Source organism: Narcine bancroftii, chromosome 4 (assembly GCF_036971445.1).
Source record: "Narcine bancroftii isolate sNarBan1 chromosome 4, sNarBan1.hap1, whole genome shotgun sequence".
In the NCBI taxonomy this organism is placed as follows: Eukaryota; Metazoa; Chordata; class Chondrichthyes; order Torpediniformes; family Narcinidae; genus Narcine; species Narcine bancroftii.
Window position 1 is genome coordinate 282,076,386 of NC_091472.1, and position 23,122 is coordinate 282,099,507.

At 39.0% G+C, this 23,122-nt stretch overlaps 1 protein-coding gene across 5 annotated transcripts in view; it reads right to left on the bottom strand.

Annotated features, from left to right (window-relative positions):
- LOC138762033 (solute carrier family 35 member F5-like) overlaps positions 1-23,122 on the bottom strand; it is a 126,959-nt gene that overhangs the window by 17,093 nt on the left and 86,744 nt on the right. For 4 of the 5 annotated variants that reach the window (XM_069935218.1, XM_069935215.1, XM_069935214.1 and 1 more), the window contains 3 exons: positions 11,217-11,321; positions 8,797-8,956; positions 4,432-4,522 (listed from right to left, as the gene is read on the bottom strand). In XM_069935218.1, coding sequence (XP_069791319.1) covers positions 4,432-4,522; positions 8,797-8,956; positions 11,217-11,321 — 356 coding nt within the window. Of the gene's footprint in view, positions 1-4,431; positions 4,523-7,652; positions 7,765-8,796; positions 8,957-11,216; positions 11,322-23,122 lie in introns of those variants that run through there. The other variant, XM_069935219.1, reaches the window with a different exon arrangement.

Below are 23,122 nucleotides of genomic sequence, written 5' to 3' on the forward strand. Positions count from 1 at the left end.
CTGTATGTTTTTACTATAATCACAACGTCTTCCAACTTTCGTGTTTCACTTGCCTGTTTTTTAAATTTTATTCCTCTCGAAATGAATGCTAGAATTCTATTTTCCCTCCTTACCATAGACTCTATATGCAAGTTGACCTTTAGGAAGTCTTTATGAAGACCCCCAAGTCCCTCTGTGCCTCAGATTTCTGAACGTTGCCTGTTTAGAAAACAGTATATGCCTTCATTCCTTCCATCAAAATGCATGGCCATACATTTCTCTACACTGTATTCTATCTGCCAATTCCATCAACCTGTCAAGTACTTCTGCGTACTCAGTGCTTTCTCAACACTATCTGCCCTTTTCCGATCTTTGTAACATCCACAAACTTGGCCACAAAGCTATCTAATCCACCATCCAAATAATTTAAATATAATGTAAAAAGTGGCCCAGGCACTGAGCCCTGTGGAACACTACTGGTCACCCATCAGCAGCCAACCAGAAAAGGACCCCTTTTATCCCCACATTTTTGCCTCTTGCTGGTCAGCCAATCTTTTATTCATGCTTCGGTCTTTCTTGTAATACCATGCACTCTCATCTTGCTCAGCTGCCTTGTGCGTAGCACCTTGTCAAAAGCCTTTTGAAAATCTAGGTAAACCACATCTATTATCTGTCCTTCCTGTTATTTCCTTAAAAAATTCCAAACAGGTTTTTTAGGCAAAATTCCCCCATCATGAAATCATGCTTACTTCAATCTATTTTACCATGTGCCTCCAAGTACACCGAAACCTCAATCTTAATAATAGATTCGAACGTCTTATTGACCACTGAAGTCTGGCTAACCATCCTATGATTTCCTGTTTTTTACCTCCCTCCTTTTGTAATTTCCCAATCATCCTGAACCATTCCAGAATCTAGTGATTCCAGAAAGGTCACTACCAATGCCACCACTATTTTCACAACTACCTCTTTTTAAAACCCTGGGGTGGAGTTTATCTGGGCAAGGTGATTTATCCATCTTCAGACCTTGCAATTTTCCCAGCAGCTTTTCCTTGGTAATTCCAATTGCAGGCACTTCTGGCCCCTGACATTCAATTCTGGCATACTGCTGGGGTCTTTCAGTGAAGAGAAATGCAAAATACTTATTCAGTTTACTGCCATTTCTTTGTCTCCCATTACTAGCTCCTTAGTATTGTTTTCAGTGGTCCAATGTCTACCTTCACTGCTCTTTTGCTCTATGTACCTGAAGAAACTTTTCATATCCTCTTTTATGTTGCTGGCTAGCTTACCTTTGTATTTCATTTTTTTCTCACCTTATTGCATTGTTTTAGTTGCCTTCTGTTGTTATTTCTTCAGTTATTTGGGTTTGCAGTTAATGTTTTAATTATTTTGAAGTACCTTAATCTGATTTTGTTCTAAGAGTTTTAAAATTTAAGTCAGTGTTTATGTTTGGAATGTTTCTGAATGTCAGAAGCATGAAAACTCCTTTTGCAGACATCAAAGCTCAGGGAGAAACACTTCATCTGTTAAAGTTTACTTAGCAAATTTCCTTGGAACTCCTTTCTTAATCCCCTCAAACATCTAATTATGTTCATGTGCTTCAAGGTTTTCCAGATTGGGTCCAGGAAGAACACAGGTAGCAAATTCAGTTATGTGGATCCTACTTAGATACAATTGGAAATCTAAGTAAAGTCCTAATAATTTTGGTACAGAAACTCCATTGGTGAGGTGATGTTTGTAGGACTCGGATTTAGAAGATAAGGTATATACTTCACAATTAAATTATTCAAATGATGACTTTGAAACATTTAATATAACATTACCTTAATTTTAATTTAGTTTTAATCCAGAGAGTAGACGCTTGTCAGCAGACCAAGAGAGGAAGTATAAACTACTTTAATTCAAATAAACTTCTGCTCATCTAATACTGATAAACAAAACTGTATGCCTCTTTAATGAGAGTGGAGAGGTTAACAGTTACAATATGGAAAGGGCATGCTATTTTTCGATGATGCTGAAGCAGGTCAATGACTGGATGAAAAATAGGGAAAACTAGAAGGTACTAGTACATGTGGAAGAAGCAAAGCTATTCTAGATGAACTTGGAGTCATGGAACCAAGTAAGCGTGGTTCTAGCCAGTTGGACCAAATTACTAAAACACAGTCTGACCATCAGACAAATTACATCAAAATCACATCGACTGTCTCATTAGCAGTTTTTAAAGTAAGAACTAGTTGGAGGGATTTAGAGTTCTGCCAAGATGAGATCAAAACATTTCAGAGGCCAGGTGCTCAAGGATGAGGAAACTAGACATAGGCTACAGATAGCATAAGAATTGTAAGAGTGAGTCAACAGTCCGCTGCTAACCCAGAAAGACCAAGTAGAATAGCACGTAAGGTAAATTGTATGGAAAGTGGATTATGGAATAGATAAATGTCAGGTTGCATCTGTTCTTGTGTCTATCGATTTCCCAAAGAAAATACAGGTAGAGTACTCCTTATCTGAAGTTCCGAAATCCGAAACTTTTTGAGCGTCGACTTGAAGCCACAAGTGGGCGCTAATTTTACCAACCATCACCACCAGACCTATGTGCGCTAATCGCTAAGGCCATCCAGCAGAATTTCTAGTATTTGGTGCTGCATTTATCTTCTTTTGTAAGCAGAGATAGATTTTTTTTGATAAGTACAAAACATCATTCGCATTATTAAACATCTTATTCCAAAATCTGATATACTCCTGGTCCTATGCATTTCAGATTAGGGGGTTACTCGACCTGTATTATGTCCTCCCTTGTTCTGTCACTTCTCTTTAAATTGAGATGTTACGCAACATGCGGCAATTAGGATTCTGAAGTCTTTTATTTGACTACATTTATCGATCCAAGAAATTATTACTTTTGGATTCCTTGATGAACCAATTCTCCTCCATTGTTTAAGAGTGACATTGGAAAATCAAATTGAACTTGTTTCAGTAGTCTGTCTGATTTATTATAGATGAGCTTTACTTTTTTATATATGTATTCCTTAATTTAGAAATCTTTGAACTGAAATGTATTTGTTAATATCTTCAAAGTGATGACAACCATTTTTTTTTAAAAAAAGCAATAAAGACACAAGAGACTGCAAATGCTAGAATCTGACGCCAAAGAAAAATGCTGGAGCAACCTTGCAGAGGAGGAGGTGGGGGAGGGAGTTGAGGGATGACAGTATTTCTAGTTGTGATCCTGCGTCAGGATTGAAAACGGAGACAGAAGATAGTCAATACCAGTATGAAAGGGGGATAGGTGAAACACAGGTGACAGGTGGACCTAAGAGAGGCAAATGATGACTGGCAGATGGAGCCAGCTGGGAAAGGGGGAGTTGGGAGACAGAAGTAGATGGGTAATAGGCAGAAGCAGAGAAAGAGAAAAAACAAAGGCAGATGGAACCAGGTGGAGGGAGAGAAAGGTCTCAACCTGAAATGTTGACAACTCTTTCCCCCTTGCCCTTGACCTTAGATGCTACTCAATTTGATAAGTTTCCTTTCCTACATAGTCTAGACATGCTTCTTATAATTTCTTAATTAGGACCATCAATCTCCATGCATAACAGGAGTTCCTGAAACATAAATGGTCACATTTGTCCAAATTAGAACTATTATTTAGACCTATCTAGGCAATTATCCAGCTGGCTAATAATCAATTTTCCACATTAATCTCAGATCCCAAGAGCTTTTTGTGTTGTTACAAATCTCCTGCAGAGAAGCTTAGCAAGGCTACAACTACTGTATGACAAATTGATTAGAATTGTGCTTAAAACAGATTTTTTTGCTTCAAATTTGTAAATATATATTTTCAGTAATTTTTTTTTTACCATAATTAAAACAAAAATGTTGGAGATGAGTAGCTCATTCAAATTGGACCAGCATCAAATTTATAATTTCGTTTTGCTTTATGCGAGACGAGCAACACTTGCTTCTTTTTAGTTTTTCTCTCTATTTACATCAGATTTTTGAAAACTCACCACCATGTCAGGGCTAATACTGTACTGATATTGCCACTTCCACTCTTTCCAGATTCTGATATTATAATGTTAGGTTTTATTACCCTCTTCCTTTGCTCAATTACTCTTCCATTAAGTTTCATGCTCTATATTTACAATTTTCAAAAGAAAGCTTAGACAAGAGATAACTAGATGAACTTTGGAAACTCTTAATCCACGAGTTTTCAGTTGATACATTTAGATATTCTTCCATAATAACACAAACGCACCCAGGGGTTTTCTGAAATTATTGGAAAGTACTTAGACATATGTCCCAACTAAGGAAATTAGCAAGAAATGAACATTTTCTTGTACAACTATTTGTGTCTGGCAGCCTACGAACAAGTCAGCAGATCTTGTTTTTTAGTCTTTATATTGTAATTTTTTTTAAAGCAGTCTAGTACTGATGATGCATTCAAAAACAAATTATTACCTTTTTCATATAGATGTCTGTTATCATGGAAAGAGGTATTGTGAGGCTTAGTGCAAGTGTACCAATTAGTGATGATGTAAGAAAACAGCCCCTGAAAAATAAAATTCAATTTGAATATATAAAAATATATATTTGCATAGATTAAATTCAAGTAATGCTGTAATTAATCTTAAAAGATAAAGCACGATGCTTTAATGAACAATGTTATGCAATCTGTGTAATGGAATCTTTATTCTAAAGTCAAGGTGTACAAATATAAATTTGTTCCAAAGTGAATTGGATGACCAATCAATTGTTTTGCTTTGGCGGCAGGAGACTTTCATTCCTACTTTTCAGAAGTTTGTATATCTGAACTACTAAAATATGAACACTAGTATTTAATTTAAAAAAAAATTGAATGCATGTACCATGTCCTCAGTACTGCATTGTACTTGAGATTGTGTCTAATCACTGCTTGAACCTACAAGTTTCTATTGAGCAAGAGATCTACCAATTTAGCCAAAACAATAAAATGACCATCAGCACATATGGCAGAAGATATGGCAACCAAGTTATGGAATTAACTAAGTTACCACCACATCAGTAAAATGGGATATTTCCGAGAGGACTGAAACTTGGTAAAACCTAAATATGCACTAAAAATCTGGAAGTAAATATATCATAGTTAGTTGTGGCTTTATACCCATTACTATCATGACTTTAAAATTTAGCTACTTAAGATTGTGTTTAAAAAAAAGAAATCAATTCCCTTTGAAGGTTGGGAACATTCTACGCTCAGATGGGTAGATTTTAAATCACAGAAGAACCAAGATTTACGGAGAATAAGCTGGAAAATGGTGTTGAAGCCGCCAATCATTTTATTGAATGGCAGAGCAATCTCGGGGAAAATTTGCTCAATCTCTTAAGTAAATACATAATTGCCAAATTTTCTAACCAATTAGGTTTAAAGGGTGAAATGCCAAAATGCAGGAATCCATTTTAATTTTAGTACTTAAGGGATGTTCCAAACACAATGTTTGATGGATGGTGAAGTTGGAAGAAAAAAAACATAAGTAATGCTATGTTTATGTTTCAATGCAGAACAATTAACAATAATCATAGCTGCAATGATGTGTTCAGAGGCACATCCAGATATTGCCTGATGGGTTAATACAGTCTTTCAACCACACTCCAACATAATAATTTAATTTGCAGATAGTCCTTTTTCTCTTATCTGCATCATCAATAACAATTAACCTTTCTAATGCCTTCCTTTCAGTCAACACCAATTCTCCATTCACCATTTGTCAATATTTTTATTCATGGGTGTCCTCTTTCCCCAATTGCAAGGAAAGAGAACATAAAACATGGAGCATGTCATACAACAGGAGATTTATCACTTTTTTGACAGAAAAGGTGATGTTGAAAATAAGTAGGGGATTGGGGTGCCTGAAAATTAGAAATGGGACTTCAAAGCTAACATGTGACACAATGCAGTTTCATGTACAAACATTTCAGTGGGACCACTAAAGTAAGTTGGATGTTTATCCAGCTGTTGATAGGTTCTGAATCTTTATGGCCAAGATTATTCAGATACATTCTTTACTGCTGCTTTAGAAATACATTATTGTTACTGGCAAAGAAATTGGAGGAATCTGCAGAAAGTACAGGTAGGATGATATCATAGTCTTTCAGACAATGTTTTCATTAATCTCGAGAGTGGCCACCTGCACCAAATATCGAATAAGGACAGGCAAGCTTTCATCTGGAATAGGATATGTGAAACCCTAGCTTCAGCAATTTATTTTCCCTAATCTACAATTATTCAGCAGATCACTGCTGGTAGCAAATTGTTAGGGTGACTTTAAGGTGATGAATGATGAATTGAACCATAAACATGGGCCTAGCTCAAAGTGCTCCCACTTTTCATCTGTTGCTCAGCCTTCAGTTGATAACCCACAAGCTCCATTGTATTGGAATGGCTGAGTCTACCTTTGTATTGGTGAAGGTTCATAAGAGGTGCCCCAAAGTACTAAGAATTAGCAAGGTCAATTTAGCAGCCACAGAAAATCAGAATCAGATGGCGAGATCTCCCACAAAATCATGCATACTGTGGAATACAATGTTGTAGCAATAACAGGGATCTAGACTAAGGAAGGGTAGGAATGGATTTGAATGATTTTTAAATATCAGCTGTTTAGCAAAGATATAGAAGAGAAAAAAAAGAGGTGGGAGCAGCAGGGATATTAAGGGAAATATTCCAGAACTGGAGAGAGCCAATTTCTCAGAATGATCAAGGTATGATTTATAGCTGTTTAGAATTAAGAAACAACAGGAGTGTTTGTATTCCTGGATAGCTAACTAATAAGAAGCATACTGAGGAGCAAATTTCTAGGGACAATCTTCTTTGCAAGTAAAAATCAACATCATTACTTGCTTTGGCAGTCATCTGCCATTTGTGCAAGATGAAACAACATTCATTGTCAGAACTCAAAAGACAAATATCAAGGATAATGTGTGCAACAAGTTCTGCTCCAGTAGACTGAAAATGCCATTTGCCACCCTAAACTCAAAATTTGAGATTGTGGAATACCAAGGAAGCTTATTCTTGGCGTGAATACTGTGGGTGACAAGTTTAGCATCTTGAGAACTGAAACACTTTTACTCTTGCTGTCCTCTGGAGAAGCAGGTTTACATCGAAGAAGTTGTTCATCGTTAACGTCTACTGAATTGCAAAGTAACAACACTGGTGGCACCAGTGGTCATCTGATTAAATAGACTAACTCTTTAGTATCCCTCAATTTCCAAACTAACCTACCATATTTAAATTTTACTATGTGACACAATGTCTATGTACAGAGCATTTTGTAAAAGTCATCTAGGAAGCAAACATGCTTGTAGAATCATTTATTATCTGATTTCCTGCTGATATTTCAGATCTTACTATTACCTTTTAAGCTCATATTAAAAAGCTCCAACTACTATAATAAAATTGACAAACTATCTTTTCTGAAAGATTGCTAACATGCAGACAAAAGCATCAGTGTCAAATTAAGGAAATCTCTAGGATCGAGCTTGTAGATATACTGTGACTTTTACAATCTTTAATGGCCAAAGCACTCCCAAACCCATGTGGCACCACTCGACCATAATATCTAAAAAAAAACTACAAAATAGACCATAAAGAAATGGAACAGAATATCTACAACATTCCTAAAATAGTAGCATACTCTCAGCTTTACCTGAACAACTCAATTACTTGTTTGTTAACACACTAGAGGAATGCCATAGAGATTTGGGTAGTTGCAGAAAGATTCAGGCCACAAAAGAGAAATTAGGCTTCCTGGTAAGATGCTGGGAGGCAAAATGGGAAAAAGGAGTGATAATGAAGCTGACCAAGTAAAATGTTAAACAGTTCAGTTAATTGCCACAGCCATTGCATTACAGAATCATTTATGCAGGAGCAAATTTCACAGCTTTAGCAGAAATGGAAAAAACAAAACCATGCATAAACAAGATTGCACAAGTGAGAATTACTTTTAATCTTCTTGACATGCAATTCATCTGCCAGTGACACTAATTATTTTGCTCCCCTACATGGAGAATTGAACGTTCAACTATCTGCACGCAGTCTGTTGAAACAGTGGAGAGTGGCTTGTGGCAATCAAAATTTGCTGCCAGCAGAGCTTTGTCACTGGAAAGCAAGAATTATTTATCACAACACAAGAACTGCAGATGTTGGAATCATGAGTGAACAAAGAAAAACTGGGGAGACTCAGAAAACGAGGCACCATCCATGGAGAGAGATGCTCAGTCAACATTCTGGGTCCAAAAGGGTCTCGACCCAAAACATTGACTGGCCATTCTCTACATAAGATGCTGCTGAATCCCTCCAACTTTGATCCCTCATGTTTTTTTTGTTTCATCAACATTGTATTAACCCTTGCCATTCAATTACAGTAAATCAAGATGAATGGGATATAACTATAACTGTATTATTCAGAGGATGCACCAATACATACACCTTGGGTAAAGACAACTTAGAAATAACAAGCAAAATTCTATGTGCAAATGAGACACCTGTCACTGAAACACAAATCAATATCAATGCAATAAGTTACAGGATTATGGTAAAGATCTCAACATTAATTTTCTGTTTTTAATACAAAACTAGTGGTTCCCAAGTTTAAAATAGTGACAAAGTATCTGAGAAATAATGTAAAATGTTATGCATTGTGAATAGTAATCATCTTTGGGAAAAATTACATATTCTTATTTACTGAATATGTGGAATGCTAGGAAACTCTAAAATTTGTAAAACTTGTTTATCACTTTGCTTCACCATGTTTTAACATTTCCAAAAGTTATAATAAAAAAATATCATACCACAACCAGAGAAATTCGGACAGAACAGTTCCTATAAGACCATTAATAAGGATGTACATCCATACAGATTGGGTTGGAAATTCAAAAGCCTCAAATCCTGTATAATGAAGCAAGAAAAAACCAGGCCACAGTAGCAGGAGATTAAATAGTCCCACGAACCCTGTATACAAAATAAAGAAAAAGTGAAATCCAGGCCAAATAATTTTTGTTTAACAAATCATAAAAAAGTATACAAATACTCATTATTCTTCTTTATTTAATATTTTACTTTTCGATATCTTGCTAATCAATAAGTAGCTTCATACTCAGAGGAAAAGGATAATTCTGATTCTGCTTTGATTTTAAAACAAACCTCAGTTTTAAAAGGTATTAAAAATTGAGGGTGATATTGTATGTAATTCCCATTTTCTACATGTTTCATTCAAGCACAGTATCATCAAGGACACTTGAGTTTACTGAATTTAATAGCATAAATCCATCGTTACAATGATTTGTTAATTATTATAAACATTGAGCTCGAAGAAACATACCAAAATTGACACATTCCATGTGTTAAAAAAGCTTGATTCTTAAAATACATAATTTAGTTCTTTTAAAACATCACGGCTTTCTATTTTACAACTTTTTTGTCCTCAGTCTTTTCTGTTTGTAAAGTATGAAATCTAAATCATGAGGTAATACAATGCTGATGAGATGACAATAATTGAATTGATCCTATTGCTACACCAGTTATCAGAAAACATTTTATTTTAAAGATTTCTTAAACAGTACCAACTTCACACAAATTAAACTTTTACTACTTTATCTTTTTTAAGTAAAGTTAGCAGAAAGCTAGTGAAATAAGGGAGGTGGAGTGAGATGCAAAGAAAAAATTAAATTAAAATATCAATTTGAGGGCAAAAGATGAAGTGCAATGAAGTCCAAAGGTGCTTGGAGGACGTGTCATTCATATGTATCTAGTAATGGAAAATGGACTTTGGTAAAATTCTGCATAAAAGAATTCAGTGAAGCATGCTATTGCTTTTACTGCCAAGAAATTTATACAAGAAAATAACACTAAAATTATATTTTAGTACAATATTTCAAAGTAAGAAAAAAATATCCTTTTGGCAAAGTAAGGTATTAGAAAAAGGTTATCTGACAGGTTTGATAAAATTCTTGAATTTGCAAGTGCAACAAATTCAATGGTTTCATCTAAAAAAAATTAATCTTGCATGCACAAACATCAGAGAAGTCATTGTTGATGGTCTTTGAACCCATGAGGGGCAAGTGTCTCCTGCCAGACCCTTTTATAGAGAAGATTAATGTAAAGTTGTTAGTCAACTGTCACCAAAATATAGATTTTATAAGAAGACCAGGTTTCTGTCTCCAGAGGTTAGTGAATTGAACTGAATGATTCTATGCCAAAGACTTCAAGCTATTATTGTCAGTAGTTTTAAATGCACGAACGACACAATCTTATTTTTTCCTTCAGTCAGTAGTTTTACATTGTTGAATTAGAATTTTATTTGCTGCATTCATCTGAACATTTGAAGTCATGGTTGATCAATTATTAAGCAAATATATGTATTAATCTGGAATGTTTACACCAGTGGTTCTCAACCTTTTTCTTTCCATTCACATACCACTTAAAGTAAACCCTAGGCTGGTGGTCTGTGATTAGTAAGGGATTGCTTAAGGTGGTATGTGAGTGGGAAGGGAAGGTTGAGAATCACTGCTCTTGACCCAATTGTTAATGAAATATTTTGCTTGAGAAAAATTCTCATTAGCCCATTTCCTTTAGAGTTATGAAACCGTGCACATAACAAATCAATTAGGTACGATTAAGAGTGGTTTTCGAACTTTTTCTTCCCACCCACTTACCACCTGAAGCAATCCCTTACTGATCACAGAGCACCTATGGCATAGGGAATAATTAAAGTGATATGTGAGTGGAAAGAATAAGGTTGAGAACCACTGATTTAAACCTCATTTTATTTTCAATGACTCCGATTAAATAATTAAAATTGTAAAACTGCCACATTTATTTCTCTTGTTGCAACAGAACATTTGTTGCAATCCTTCTGATTAATCCAAAAGATAATTGATCAGAAATGTTAATTCTTTCTCTCTCCATAAATATCACCTGGCCTGCTGAGTATTTCAAGGATTAATTGCATGTTTGACTGAAGGCTGGATTCAAAGTTGTTTTCCATTAGGATTTGGAATGGTCAAAAATGACAGAGCCAAAATCTTCCTTATTCTAGAAATTTGAGACAAGTGGATAATTATAAATAAACGAAGTTCTAGGGACAATACTTTGGGCACAACTGACCAAGGATGAAAGACACAAACACACGCACTCACAACAATTTGTACTAACTTGCAATAAACCCCAGTAACAAAAGAAGTAAACTTAGCTGCTCGACTTTCATTCTTACCAAAAAACATTGGAATGTCAAGTTTGTCTTCTCGATCAACTTTTCTTTTAATCAAGACAATATAGACAGCATACAACACTGCTCCAGTTAATGACCATAATGAGCCTGTAATAAAATACAATGCAAAGAATATGGAGAATCGTAGACAAAGGTTGTATTTTAAATAGAATCTCTATTCATTCTAACCCACAAATGTTCTTAACATTATATATTTAGCGCATTCTTATACCCAAATCAATTTCTTTCTAAACCCCCAGACCAGAATCAGAACCACCATACTGATTCCTATCCTCTATCCCTACTTTGTTCATATTTGTGCAAATTCCTTTCTTTGGTGATTTGAACTTTCATTCATAAACAAAGAGGATCTAGAGATAGGATTGGGTGCGGTAGAGGTATAAGGTTCAGGTTTGAGATTAATTTAGGTGGGGTTGCAGGGGGATTGCTGGGATAGAAGGTTGGTATGAAAACTGTTCTTAAATTTTGCAGATCTACCTGAGATGAGTTCCTGGTACGTGAGACTTACTGAAAGAGGTTTGCATTCAATGACACTTAATTGGGCCTCTTACGTCTTTTGAAGGCCAACTTTTGCACAAAGTGCCCCATATCAAATCAAGGTTATGCATGTATGGATGAAAAGCAATGAAGCAATGTTTTCCACAAATGACTGTAATTGCTTATGCATTAACACATTAGACACAGTGGATCCAGAAGGAAAATCACATTAAAGTGGAAATCCTGAATTTTCTTCATACAATTCATCATGAATTAAATTCCACAACACATACAAATGTTGTATTTCATGATAAAACTGTTGGAAACTTGTTTCTGAAAATCATTCAATGCCCTGGAAGATCTCAACCAAATTATCTACCATTTTACAACTATTTATATTTTTAAGGACACCTGGAATGTATGTTGGTGCACTGTACAATGCGCTCATGTATACAACAATACTCTTATGTCATATTATTGTGTTCAGCGAACAATAGGCTTCAGTAACACTGTTACAGTGCCAGCAATCGGGACTGATCTGAGGAGTTAGTACGTTCTCCCCATGTTTGTGTGGGTTTCCTCCGGGGGTTCTGGCTTCCTCCCAGTGTTGGAGTTGTACCGGGGGTTGTAGGTTAATTGGGTGGCACAGGCCCATTGGTTGAAATGGCCTGTTTCCATAATTTAAATTTAAATTTAGTTAGTTCAGAATTGTTTCATTGGTGATTTAGTTAGTTCAGAATTGTTTCAAGGCACACAATTTTTTAAACGATTATTAAGATTCTTGTGTGTTTTCTACTTTGAAGGCAGAAATGATATATGAGCTCTCATTCATTGACTTAGTTCTCCATTGTTAATCTCTCAGTCTCATTATCTGTGGGATTAATTTTACCTTTAATGACTTTCTGCCTTTTTAATATTCTTGTACAAGTCCTTAACATTGGTTTTCAAATTTCTAAGTCAAATCGTCACTATCTATTTTCAAATCATTCTTTACTGATTTCTAAAGGGTTCCTAAATTTCAAACCCACCATTAGCCTTGGTAACATCATATTTAATTTCTTTAGAATATTTACTTGTTGACCATTTTTATCTTCTTAAATGTCTGCATTCTTACATATAAATGTATTACCCATTTTTCTCTGCTTTCATAGCTTTGCAAGCACTTTTATTCACATTTAAAATACTTCAAATGTACGTTTATAAGCTCAAATTGAATGGGAAAATCGATCATGTTATTGGTTACTCTTGTCCTAAGGGACTTTTACCATGAAATGATTAATTAATCCAACCTTCTAACAACCAAACCTAAAATAGCTAGATCCCAGTTTGGCTCCACAATGTGCTATTTTAAGAAAATATTATGAAAATGCTCTATGAACTCATCCAGAAGGATAATTTCACCAATCTAATTGATAGAAAGATGCAAGTTGTCTAAAGTTTTGGTAGTTCCAATTACTTCTTCATTTGTACTCTATCCTTTGGTTTAGTTACTATAGGGAGACTATTGGCCTTCTTTGCTAGTTCTCATTTCCACCCAAACTAATCTAACTCTTCATTAACACCTTTTTCCCTTCCAGCTGTACCTCAAAAGTCTATTACCCCAGACGATTCAGTATGTAGTATTTCAGGAATTTGCAGTGATATAGACAAATGTGAGACGACACAAAACTGCTCTAATAAGTCATCAACAGAATGGCTATTTTTGGCGCAGCATGTTTCTACTCTTCTAACTATTTTATAATGCTGTATCATACAGTTTTGATGAATCCCATAGTAGTCGAAATGAAAAGGTTTGGGGCGAGAAACAAGTCAGATAAGTTTTGTGGCACAAGAGTCGTGTAAAGAACACCTGGAATACTGCAAGGCTCAACTGATTTCCTGCTCCTTCAATAAATTATGAATGCCAAGTACCTCACTATCAAAATATCTGGGGTCACCATTGCCTAAGATCTTAAAGTGACCATCTTGTCAAGAGGATGGTAGAGATCAGGTGCACTGTGACAAGAGTTTGTTGTTGATCACTAACCTTTTTTTATTGAGTAATATTCTGCACAGAAAATGATAGAATGCATACAACATGCCTGGATGGCCATAGTTACAACCATTCCCTAAAAAAAGAGGTAACAGTACACACTCCCTGTCTGATTAGCTCTGCCTTCTCTACACATTTTCTCCATTACCACTGCATCACACAGCTACTGCATGCATGATATTAAATATACTCTACCATCTCTCACAAAATCATTTTGATAAAGTGAGTAATGTCCTATTATTTATACTTCCAAAATGACAAGAGCAGAAATTATTACCATCAAGGATCCCTGGAAGCTCAACTCAATTTTGAATGGGACACATGATTCTTTTATCATTTCTGGGTGAAGATCCAGGAAGTCCCTAATCAGCAGCAATAATGAAAAATAGGAAAGGGTAGAAATAAATATTGCCTTTAATTTTTGAGACAAAGCTTCTCTTTAAAAAAAAATTGAATTAACAATGTATGGTGAACCGTGCCATTCCATTATCGAACTGGCTGGCCCCCGCAGGATTGGGAGTTCCTGGTGGCGGGGGGGGGGGGGGGGCGCAAAGGACTCTGAGAGGCGCATGACCTCTGCGGTCAGGTGATGGTGATAGCAAGCCAACTATATTTATTTAAACTCCTGCATGGGTTCCATTAAAGAATTCTGTTGGTTCAGCTCACAGATGCCTTTTGTTGTGCTTTGTTCACTGCACCACCCACTGCTCATGCTTAATTTTTATAGAAATATTACTCAGTATCTAATTGCATTGCCTCGAGGTTCACACCTAATTTATTTTGATAATAGCACTCTTAGAAAGCAAAAATGCTCCAAAGCATTTCACAGGAGCATCATCAAACAACATTTGGCTTTGTGGACATTAGGGAAGTTGGCCAAAAACCTGACCAATGGAGCATCTTTTGTTTAAATTCAAAATTGATTTGAAGTTAGTAAAATATCATTCTCAGAGTGTTCCAAAAAGAGCTATTCAAGGGTTAAGTTCCAATTTTAAATTGAGAATTGCTGATAATGTTTGAAAAACTTCCTCCCAAAATGTTTCTACATGCAAATTAAAAAGGCATCACCTGTTTTATATTTGCCATATCGTTATATATAAAGTTATATTTAACTTTCGACATACTGTATGTGCTCTGTGAACCGCTTTGAAGGGCAGCAGACAATGCCATGGACAAAGGGGTGTAGTGTTAAACAGTTAAAAAATAGAATTCCTAAACCTTTTCGGTCAATAAAAGGTTCAAATCTTGCTCCCAGGCATTCTTGATTTTAATAAACAAGACTTGTTTTAGATCAGCCAATTTGTCATAAATATTTAAGCCTTTATAGGGAGGTTGTAGTTCAACAAATTTATCAAGAATATTAGGGGTGACTTTCAACAATAGTTTAGAAGCAACTTAACAAAACAAAGATTGAGAGTGGGAATTCTTTAGCTTATGGGAGAAGGCACTCACCAATAGTGGAAAAATTATGTTATTTACCTGAGCATTCTGGAGGAGAGATGACAGAGTTTGGAAAAGGTAAGACATTAGAGACCTTAGAAAAATAGCTAATTAAAAAAAACCATATTCCTTAACCGTGAGCCGAGCCAATGGAATTCAGCAAATATGAAACTTGGTCAAGATAGGTCATAGATAACAGAAGCATTGATGATAGAGAGCAGAGTAGGGGCCAGAAGTGATCGGGATAGGCAAACATGAAAGTAAAAGTGAGAATTTCAGCACAGCTCAGCTTGAGCAGGGAGATGTATGACAGCAGAAATAGGCAGATTTAGCTATACTTTAGAAACATGCTCATCCAGGGGTGAAATATGTTGGAAAAGTTGCAAACCTCAGAGAGTTGCAAGTCTAAGATTACAGAGGAGCCGAATCAATGACTGAGAAACAGAGGACGTGACAGGGGTCAAATGTTATTAAATGTCAGTCAAGGGTTAGAAAGGTCGGACTCGGAGTCGGAGGAGGCAGTGAGTCAGCGCCTGGTGTCGTGTGAGAGGAGGAGGAGCCAGGAGACAGCATCAGAGAGGTGAGTAGCATAAATAGCTGGACTTACCAGGGCTCGGTCTTAGAAAGGTCGGACTCGGGGTCGGAGGAGGCAGTGAGTCAGTGCCTGGTGTCGTGTGAGAGGAGTTAATTAGGGTTAATTGGTAAGAGCTAATAAAAGGAGTAGAAAGGGAGGGAGCGGCCAGTGAGGAGCGGCTCAGTGAGTGAGTGGCCCAGTGAAGGAGTGGGGACTTGGGACTTTGGCTCGAGGGACTTCAGTGAGCAGGGGCTAAGAAGGAGCTCCTTGTGTGAAAAGGTATCTTTGAAACAACATATTTATAGTAAGAAAGGAGGAAATGGAGTCAGTTGGGGTAGTTAAGTGCTCCATTTGTGGGATGTGGGAAATCAGAGACACCACAGCTGTTTCTAACGACTACACCTGCAAAAGGTGCATCCAATTGCATACAATGACTGACCGTGTAAGGGAGCTTGAGCTGCAGTTGGATGAACTGAGGATCATAAGGGAAGCAGAGGCAGTGATAGAGAAGAGTTACAGGGAGACAGTCACCCCTAGAAGGCAGGAGTCAGGGAATTAGGTGACTGTGAGGAAAGGAGGGTGAGCGCCAGTGCAGAGTACCCCTGTGGAAGTGCCACTCAGCAACATGTATTCGGCATTGGATACTGCTGGGGGGGGGGACAGCCTACCAGGGACGAGTCGTGGGGATCAGGTCTCTGGCACAGGGGCTGCCCCTGAGGTTCAGAAGGGAAGGAGGGATAAGAACAGGATACTTGTAGTTGGGGACTCATTAGTCAGAGGGACAGATAGAAGGTTTGTTGGACGAGATCGGGGATCCAGGTTGGTCTGTTGCCTCCCTGGTGCCAGGGTCAGGGATATCTCTGATTGAGTTCATAGCATTCTGCAAGGGGAAGGAGAACAGCCAGAAGTCGTGGTCCATGTGGGGACCAATGACTTAGTTAGAAGTGGGGATGAGGTCCTGAAACAGGATTATGTGGAATTAGGTAGGAAGTTAAAAAAACAGGACCTCCAAGGTAGTAATCTCTGGATTGCTGCCGGTGCCACGCGCTAGTGAGGGTAGAAATAGGAGGATGTGGAGGATGAATGCATGGCTAAAGAGATGGTGCAGGGGGCAAGGGATAAGATTTTTGGATCATTGGGATCTCTTCTGGGGAAGGTCGGACCTGTACAAAAGGGACGGACTCCACTTGAACTGGAGGGGGACCAATGTGCTGGCAAGCAGATTTGCTAGAGCTGTGGGGGAAGGTTTAAACTAGTTTGGCAGGGGGGGTGGGGAACAGAGTGTGAGAGGAGTGTCAAGGGAGCATGGCAACCTAGATAGGAATAATAACGATAACGAAGGTAGGATGAAGATTAGGGTAAAAGGTAGAAAAGAGAATATAGGTGAGGGTCATTCTCTGAAATGCATATATTTTAATGCAAGAAGCATAGTGAACAAGGTAGATGAGCTTAGAGCATGGACAGATACTTGGGGTCATGATATTGTGGCAATTAGTGAGACCTGGCTACAGGAGGGGCAGGACTGGCAACTTAATATTCCAGGATACATTTGTTTTAGATGTGATAGAGCAGGGGGTAAAAAAGGGGGAGGAGTTGCTCTGCTTGTTAAGGAGGACATTACTGCCTTGAGGTGGCAGGATGGTCTGGAGGGATCGTCCAGTGAGGCTGTTTGGGTGGAATTGAAGGGTGAAGGAGGCATGAGGGTTCTAATAGGGGTGTATTACAGACCACCAAATGGGCCAAGAAAATTAGAGGAACAAATTTGTAGGGAGATAACGTACATGTGTGAGAATCATAAGGTAGTGATCATGGGAGATTTTAACTTCCCTCACATTGATTGGGATACCCATACAGTTAGAGGGCTGGATGGGCTAGAGTTCGTTAAATGTGTTCAAGATTGTTTTCTAAATCAATTAGTAGAAGAACCGACTCGGGACGGTGTAATACTAGATCTCCTGTTAGGGAATGAGCTCGGTCAGGTATCGGACATTAATGTTGGAGAACAAATTGGGTCTAGTGATCATAACTCTTGTTAGTTTTCGGGTAATTTTAGGGAAGAGCAAGGATGGGCCTAAAGTTGAGGTTCTGGATTGGAGAAGAGCAAATTTCGAAGGAATAAGAAGGGATTTGGGGAGTATTGAGTGGGACAGGATATTTTCAGGTAAGGATGTAAATGAAAAATGGAGGATATTTAAAAAAGAAATTTTGAGGGTACAGAGTAGATATGTCCCAGTGAGGATCAAAGGAAAGGCTGGAAGTCATAGGAAGGCTTGGTTTTCGAGGAATATTGGAAATTTGGTTAGGAGAAAAAGGGAGGTGTACAAGAGGTATAAAGAGCAGGGAGCTGAGAGTTTGAAGGAGGACTACAAGGAGTGTAGAAGGAATCTTAAGAAAGAAATTAGAAAGGCCAAAAAAAAAGGCACGAAGCGACTTTGGCAGACAGAGTAAAAATAAATCCAAAGGGTTTCTATAGGTACATTAAAAGTAAAAGATTAGTGAGGGATAAAATTGGACCCCTTGTAGATAGCGAAGGTAGGCTGAGTGAGGTCAGAGGAAATGGGGGAAATTTTGAATGATTTCTTTGCCTCGGTATTCACTAGGGAAAAAAAATATTGAACCAGTTGAAGTAAAGAAAAATAGTGGGGAGGTCATGAAGCATATAAGGATAACCGAGGAGGTAGTGATGGCTGTATTGAAAAAGATAAAAGTGGATAAATCTCCAGGACCGGACAAAATATTCCCAAGGACAGTCAGGGAGACTTGTGGACAGATAGTGGGGCCATTAACAGAGATATTTAGGATGTCACTGGCCACGGGGGTAGTGCCAAAAGATTGGAGGGTGGCGCATGTGGTTCTGCTGTTTAAGAAGGGGTCCAAATGTAAACCTGGGAATTATAGGCCCGTGAGTCTGACGTCTGTGGTGGGCAAGTTGATGGAAAGTGTTCTGAGGGATGGTATTTACAAATATTTGGAGGTACAGGGATTGATAGGGAGTAATCAGCATGGTTTTGTCGGGGGTAGATCATGCTTGACAAACCTGATTGAGTTTTTCGAGGGGGTTACAAAAAAGGTTGATGAAGGGAAAGCTGTGAATGTTGTCTATTTAGACTTTAGTAAAGCTTTTGACAAAGTTCCCCACAGGAGATTAGGAAAAAAGGTGGAGACATTAGGTATAAATAAGGAGGTAGTGAAGTGGATTCAGCAATGGTTAGATGGGAGGTGTCAGAGAGTAGTGGTAGAAAATTGTTTGTCCAATTGGAGGCCGGTGACTAGTGGAATTCCTCAGGGATCAGTCCTGGGTCCACTATTGTTTTATATATATTAACGATCTGGAAGTAGGGGTGGAGAATTAGATAAGCAAGTTTGCGGATGATACAAAGATTGGTGGTGTTGTGGACAGTGAGGAAGATTACCGTAAATTAAAAGGTGATTTAGGAAGGCTGGAGGTGTGAGCTGCGAAATGGTTGATGGAATTTAATATAGATAAGTGTGAGGTGTTACATTTTGGAAAGGCAAATCTAAATAGGTCATATGCATTAAATGGTAGGCTATTGAGATGTGCAGAGCAACAAAGGGATTTAGGAGTGATGGTAAATAGTACCCTCAAGGCTGATACTCAGGCAGATGGTGTGGTGAAGAAGGCATTTGGAAAGTTGGCCTTCATAAATCAGAGTATTGAGTTCAAGAGTAGGGAGGTTATGATGAAATTGTACAAGGCATTGGTGAGGCCAAATTTGGAGTACTGTGTACAGTTTTGGTCACCAAATTATAGGAAAGATATAAACAAAATAGAGAGAGTGCAGAGAAGGTTCACGAGAATGTTGACAGGATTTCAAGGTTTGAGTTACAGGGAAAGGTTGTGCAGACTAGGGCTTTTTTCTCTGGAGCGTAGAAGATTGAGGGGGGACTTGATAGAGGTGTTTAAGATTTTAAAAGGGACAGGCAGAGTAAATGTGGATAGGTTTTTTCAATTAAGAGTGGGGGAGATTCAAACTAGAGGGCATGGTTTAAGATTGAAGAGGGAAAATTATAAGTGGAACATGAGGGGAAATTTCTTTACGCAAAGGGTGGTAGGGATGTGGAATGAGCTTCCGACAGACGTGGTCGAGGCGGGACCATTGGTTACATTTAAGGAAAGACTGGATAGTTACATGGATGGGAGAGGACTGGAGGGGTATGGACCGGGTGCTGGTCAGTAGGACTAGGAGGGTGGGGATTTGTTACGGCATGGACTAGTAGGGCCAAACTGGCCTGCTCTGTGCTGTAAGTGGTTATATGGTTATTAGACAAAGGAGCACGATGTTTTTCAGTGATTTAAGTGGATAGTGCCAAGTTATTAAAGATTAGTATGAAATGAGGAGTGAGAGTGATAATGCGTGAGGGAGACCAGATGTAATGGCTCTGGAGACTAAAGCTGTTTCAGAACTGTTAACTGCTAAAGATGGACTTGCCCAAAGTTAGCTTAAGAACTTTACACTGGACTCAAAAGAGACCAGGTAAATTTGGAAATGAGCAAGCATTTTTTTCTCTTTTACTTGGACAAATATTTACATCAGATTATAATTTTTATAAATTGACACAAGTGGAAGTACTGGGAAAATGACCAATCAAATACATTTTATTATAGTCATGACATTTCATTTTATATTTAAACCCATATTTTTAAAACTCCTAATAACCAAAGTACAGACATGTATTCTAAATCTTCTTGAGGTTGAAATAGCTAAAAGAAAAAAACTATTGTTGCATACGTTTCTTTTTTTAAATAAAACATAATTATTTTAAAAAATGTAATGGTCTAATCTGATAATTGACAGAAACATGCTGATTAAAGTTTGTGCTGCCTTTATAAATGATTATTTAGTAGTTCGCTAGATAACTACTAAATTATCATAAGATAGAAAAACAATGGTGTAAGTGTAACCGACTGCTACAAAGAAACTCACCCCCAATGTAGCAGGTTAAGCTCACTCCTTTATTAGGGCTGGAAAGGCTGCTTTTCTACTGTTCAAGTTCCCGCCGTTTTTGCTGATTGACTGAGTCATCCATATGAATAACAATAGCGGGCGGGAACATCCATGCATATGAGTACCCTTCTTCCCCAGCCTGTTTCTGCTGAGTTAGCTAGGCAGCTTGACCAACAGCATTTTAGGACTGTTGGTCTGATGCTTCCCCAACTTCTACCCCTGCCGGTTCGTTGTCCTGGGAGTCGCTTGAGCGATCTCTGTCCGCGTCTGCTGCCGCGCGATGTGCCAGCCCAATCTCCGCAATTGTGGGCCGCCGTGTGCCCCTCCCCCAGAACCAGCGTTACAGTCTATAGTGTTGATAGGTATAGTCCCCAGAGTCTTTTGTGGTCTGCCTCTGCATCGAGGTGTTGGTGTCTCCACGGTTTCTTCTGAGTCTGTGTGGGCAGGTTTGATTCTATCTGTAGTGAAGACCTTTGGTTTACCACCGATGTCCAGCTCCGTTGTTCTGGATGACTTGAAAGGGACATTCGTATGGTCCTCTCCTTGAGTTCTTTGGGGATGTTGGACTTGGCTTGTCTGTGTCTGGAGAGTGGGATCGGACCCAGGTTACCGACCTTTTCGCGCAACCTGTCCAGGAAGGTGGTTGTCTCCTCCTTCTGTCCTCTGGCCTGTGGAACAAAATCCTGGGAATCGTACGTGGGCCTCCATAGACGAGTTCAGTGGAGTTCAGTGGAGGATGCTTGGAGGTCTTCTTTCGGCACTGTTTGGATGCCCAGTAGCTTGTCCACCCAGTTGGGGCCCTTGAGTCTGGTCATGAGGGGGGTCTTGAGGCGTGTGTGGATACACTCCATCATGCCATTGGCTTGCGGGTGGTTTGCCGTCATATGGTGTAGCTGAGCGCCCACAGGTTGGCAATGTCGGTCCACAAAATGGAGGTGAACTGTGCGCCTCGGTCAGAAGTGATGTGCTGTGGCAGTCCGAATCTTGTAATCTAGGACGAGAGGAGTGCTTTGGCACAGGATTTGGTGGAAGTGTCGGCCAGGGGAATTGCTTCTGGGCACCGGGTGAAGCGGTCGACCACTGTGAACAGGTAGCGGAAACCTTGAGAGACTGGCAAGGATCCCACTTTGTCCACGTGAATGTGGTCAAACCTGCGTTCCGTTGGCTCGAAAGGCTATGGGGGGGGAGGGGGGACCTTGGTGTGTTGCTGCACTTTGGCTGTGCCTTGGCCCACCCCTGGACTTGTTTCTGCAATCCATGCCACATGTACTTGCTGGCCACCAGCCGGACCGAGTCCTGATGGATGGGTGTGCTAGCCCGTGGATAAAGTCAAAAACTCGTCGCCTCCATGCCGTTGGGACAATAGGTCAAACCTGCCCGGTGGCCATGTCACACAGGAGGGTGGTAGTTCCTGTGCCGACTGGAACGTCCTGAATCCGAAGGCCTGTAACAGCGGTCCTGTACTGCGGATCTCGTCGTCCTTCTGCTGTGCCTCTGCCAGTGCTGTGAAGTCCAGGATGCTGTGTCTTGACAAGGCGTCCACTACCACGTTGTCTTTGCCCGAGATGTGCTGGACGTCGGTGGTGTACTCCGAGATGTAAAACAAGTGTCTTGTTAGCAGGCTGACCAGGGATCGGAGATTTTAGCCAGGGCAAAAGTCAATGGTTTGTGGTCCGTGAAAGCCCTTCCCTCAAGAAAGTACCAGAAGTGGCGGATGGCCAAGTACAGCACCAGCAGCTCTCTATTGAAAGCACTGTTCTTTAGATCAGGGGGCCGCAGATGTTTGCTGAAGAAAGCTAGTGGGTACCAACTTCCTTCTATCTGTTGCTCCAGGACTCCACCAATCGCTGTTCCTGAGGCATCGTCCGTGAGGGCTGTGGGTGCATCTGGTCTGGGGTGGGTCAGGAGTGCAGCTTTGGCCAGGGCTTCTTTGGTTTCCACAAACACACTTTTGTGTTTTAGTTGGCTGCATTGCAAATGTCCACAATATCTCTTGCTATTTTTTATAAATGCACCCCAGAAAGCATTCTATCCAGAATGCTTGGTATGGGAACTTCTCTGCCCAAGATTGCAAGAAACTGGAGAGAGTTGTGAATGCTGCCAGGCTATCATGTGCAAACCATCCACTTTTTGATCAACTCTACTTATACTCACTGCTGCCTTGGGAAATCTTCCATCATATTACATGGTCACACGCACTTCCATTGAGCAAATGATGCAGGATCTTAAAAATATGAACCTCCAGCTTCAAGGATACCTTAATTTCTATTGTTATCAGATTCTTGAAAATCATTGAAAAAATGATTATGCCATTGCACTGTTTAACTCTACTTTTCACTACTAATACTATACCATGTAGTTTTGTTTTATTATTGCACTATCTGGTGTAAGAATGGAT